The sequence below is a fragment of the Myotis davidii genome, unplaced genomic scaffold, assembly GCF_000327345.1.
Source record: "Myotis davidii unplaced genomic scaffold, ASM32734v1 scaffold164, whole genome shotgun sequence".
In the NCBI taxonomy this organism is placed as follows: domain Eukaryota; kingdom Metazoa; phylum Chordata; class Mammalia; order Chiroptera; family Vespertilionidae; genus Myotis; species Myotis davidii.
In genome coordinates, this window is record NW_006296417.1 from 1192605 (window position 1) to 1195566 (window position 2962).

General features: G+C 55.3%; 1 protein-coding gene across 1 annotated transcript in view; it reads right to left on the reverse strand.

The window, feature by feature from the left end:
* The window catches only part of ALDH1A3 (aldehyde dehydrogenase 1 family member A3), a 16661-nt gene extending 15213 nt beyond the window's left edge, over positions 1-1448 (reverse strand). Inside the window, exons 1-2 of the mRNA XM_015569123.1 lie at positions 1344-1448; positions 1-107 (exon numbers count right to left, since the gene is read on the reverse strand). The exon at positions 1-107 is cut by the window's left edge and continues 2 nt beyond it. Of these exons, the coding sequence (XP_015424609.1) occupies positions 1-107; positions 1344-1448 (212 nt within the window). The remainder of the gene's footprint in view (positions 108-1343) is intronic.
* Between the last annotated feature and the right edge of the window lie 1514 nt (positions 1449-2962).

Below are 2962 nucleotides of genomic sequence, written 5' to 3' on the forward strand. Positions count from 1 at the left end.
GCCAGCTGGTGCAGCAGGCGGCCTCGGTTCAGGGCGTCCAGCCGGCGCCACGGGGAGCCCCTCTGGAAGGCGGCGTGTGCGGCTTCCACCGCCTTGTCCACGTCGGGCTGAGCGGCCAAAACAAGAGACAGCGTGTCAGCTCGCGACGACACTGCAGTTTGGGACGGAGAGCAGCAGAGCCCTGCTTCCCGCACGTGACAGACGAAGGAGGGGGTGGCTGGGGGCTTTCAAGGGACAATTTTCTTTTTTACATCTTCGGTCTTTCTCTTTCCTTTTTTTAAACAATAACCTTTAAAAAAACTATATATATAAATGTCGGTCCAACTGGTAGCTATGACACGCACTGACCACCAGGGGGCAGACGCTCATTGCAGAAGCTGCCAAGCGGCAGTGACTGGGCAGTGGTGGTTCTCGGGTGATGCACCCCAGAACCAGGGAGGAGGGAGCCCGATTCCTCGCGGGGCTGCGCGATTCCACCTTCGGCCCTGGGTTCTGTTGTTGCTGGGGCTCTGTCGGCCCCAAATCTGGTTTACGGCACACGTGTGTTAGCGTTCCACACCCTGTATGACAGCAACTTTGCAGAGGGGCCTCCCGCACTCCGGGACCCCCTGGGGGATGTCGGAGAGCTGGTTTCAGCCCGATCCCTGCAGGCCAGGCCGAGGGGCCCACCTGCCGGAGGGACCCCGCTCACTCCACAGATGCCCTGCAAGCCATGGCGATGCCCCAGGTGCGGCTGGCAGGGGAGGGACCGCGGGAGGTTGGCTCCAGGGCGTGTCTGGCCCTTCTCTCTCACCCAGTCCTTCCCCAAAGGCCGCCTTCTAATAAATTTCCTTTCAACGTGCACGAATTCATGCACCGGGTCATGAGCTAATTATAATATGTTACACGATCACATGAGTTCCTGGTAGAAAAGAAATCTGGCAATTCCGTGACATTATTACCACTGAGTGACTTGGTTAGCGAGTCTTTTTCCTTCAAGTTTTTTTTTTTTTTTTTTTTTTGTTATTTTTTAGTGTCTCTCGCCAGAATGCCGCCTTTGGTGAAACACACCAGCCGGCAATGCTCTCGGGAAAGACCCCTCAATGCCTGCAGGTTGGAATCATGGATAAAAACCTTTCCTCTGGCCACATGAGGAGGCTGCAGTAATCCTCTCAGATGGGGAAACGTCCATCTGCGCCCCCCTGATCCCTAACTGACCCCATTCTAGGCCCTGCATCCGAGAAGCAGCAAACCCAGGTCCTACCTGAGAGGGGACCAGTCCCATCTCACACCTGAGCCGACCCCCCTCCTCATCCTTCCGCCTCCGGAGCTGAGGTACCTGGGGCTGCGTGGGGCACACCCACCTTATCTCCTTCCTCCACCTCACAGATTTGCTCCAGCGTCGAAGGGTTGTAGGTGGCGAACTTTTTCCCGCTGGTGGACTCATGCCATTCGTTGTTGATGAACATCTACCCAAGAAAGGAAGTTGTAACTTTTTAGGCTTACGTCAATCATCTAAGGACAAGGCAACCTTTTTTTTTCTTTTTCCTTTTTTTCTAAAGAACTGTTTACCCACCTTCAGAGAGAGAAGTAGAGAGAGAAACATCTGTGATAGGAGAGGGGCAACATGGATCGGCTGCCTCCTGCACGCCCCGTTCTGGGGATCGAGCCCACAACCCAGGCACCTTCCCTGACCGGGAATCGAACCGGTGACCCCCAGGTGCACGGGACGATGCCCAACCAACTGAGCCACACTGGCCAGGACCAAGTCTCATGTTCAGAGAATTACTTTTGTCAAAAGAAAGCAAAAAACATTCAAAAAATTTTCTAAAATCTTCTCTCTCTCTTTTAAAGCAATGGCACGGATCACAGAGGAATAACTAAGTTATATCTATATATATAAAAGCCCAAGCAACCATCTGACCATTCGACCAGTAGCTCTGATGTGCACTGACCACCAGGGGGCAGACGCTCAACATACAGGCATGGAAACATGGAACAGACCGATGAATCTCAGAGGGAAGCGGGGAGGGGGGAGGGCAAGAAGAGATTAACCGAAGACCTCATATGCACACTAGAGGCCCCGTGCACGGATTTATGCACTGGTGGGGTTCCTCGACCTGGCCTGCAGGGATCAGGACAAAACCAGCAGTCCGACATCCCTCGGGGGGTCCCGGATTACAAGAGGGGTCCCGGATTGCCAGTTTGGCTCAGCAGAGAGAGCATCGGCCTGTGGACCAAAGGGTTCGATTCTGATCAAGGGCACGGACCTCGGTTGCAGGCTTTGCAACCAATCGATGTCTCTCTCTCACATCGATGTCTCTCCCTCTCCATCCCTCCCCACGCGGCGTGGAATCCGGAGCTGCTAGCGCCCCTCACCCGCCGGCGATGTGCCTGCCCTTCTGACTTTTGGGAGCTCAGTGCCAGGCCCCCAGGGAATCCCACCCCTCGGACGGGGGCCAGCTTCAATTACAGCGCTATTCTTCCAGCGGAAACCGAATCCCAGAGTTGACTTTCGCCATCCAGCCGGCCCTCGCCGGGGAGAGAGAGACATTAATAACCCGGGAGGGAGATGCTGGCCCGGAGGGGCGTGCGGCCGGCAGCGGGAGCGGCCCATGTGTCGGAGGATGGAATTTCGTGGCTGAGATAATAGAGGCTGTCAGCGAAAACTGCTGAATCCGGAGCTTCCCGGTATCAGTTCCAGGGGGAGGGCGGAAAGTGAGAAGGTGGCAGCAGAGAATATACATGAAGGCCAGGGAGCGATCGGGTGTCTGTGAGACTTCACCTCCACGCGTGTGCCTGCCCCCCCAAAAATTACCTGGCCGGTCGTGACATTGACCTGTAAGTCCTCTCTAACCAGCAACTGACGGTTTTTAAAAGATATCCTTTATGGATCTCAGAGAGGAAGGGAGAGGGAGACAGAGAGAGAAACATCCATGATGAGAAAGCATCACGGATCAGCTGCCTCCTGCACGCCCCCTAC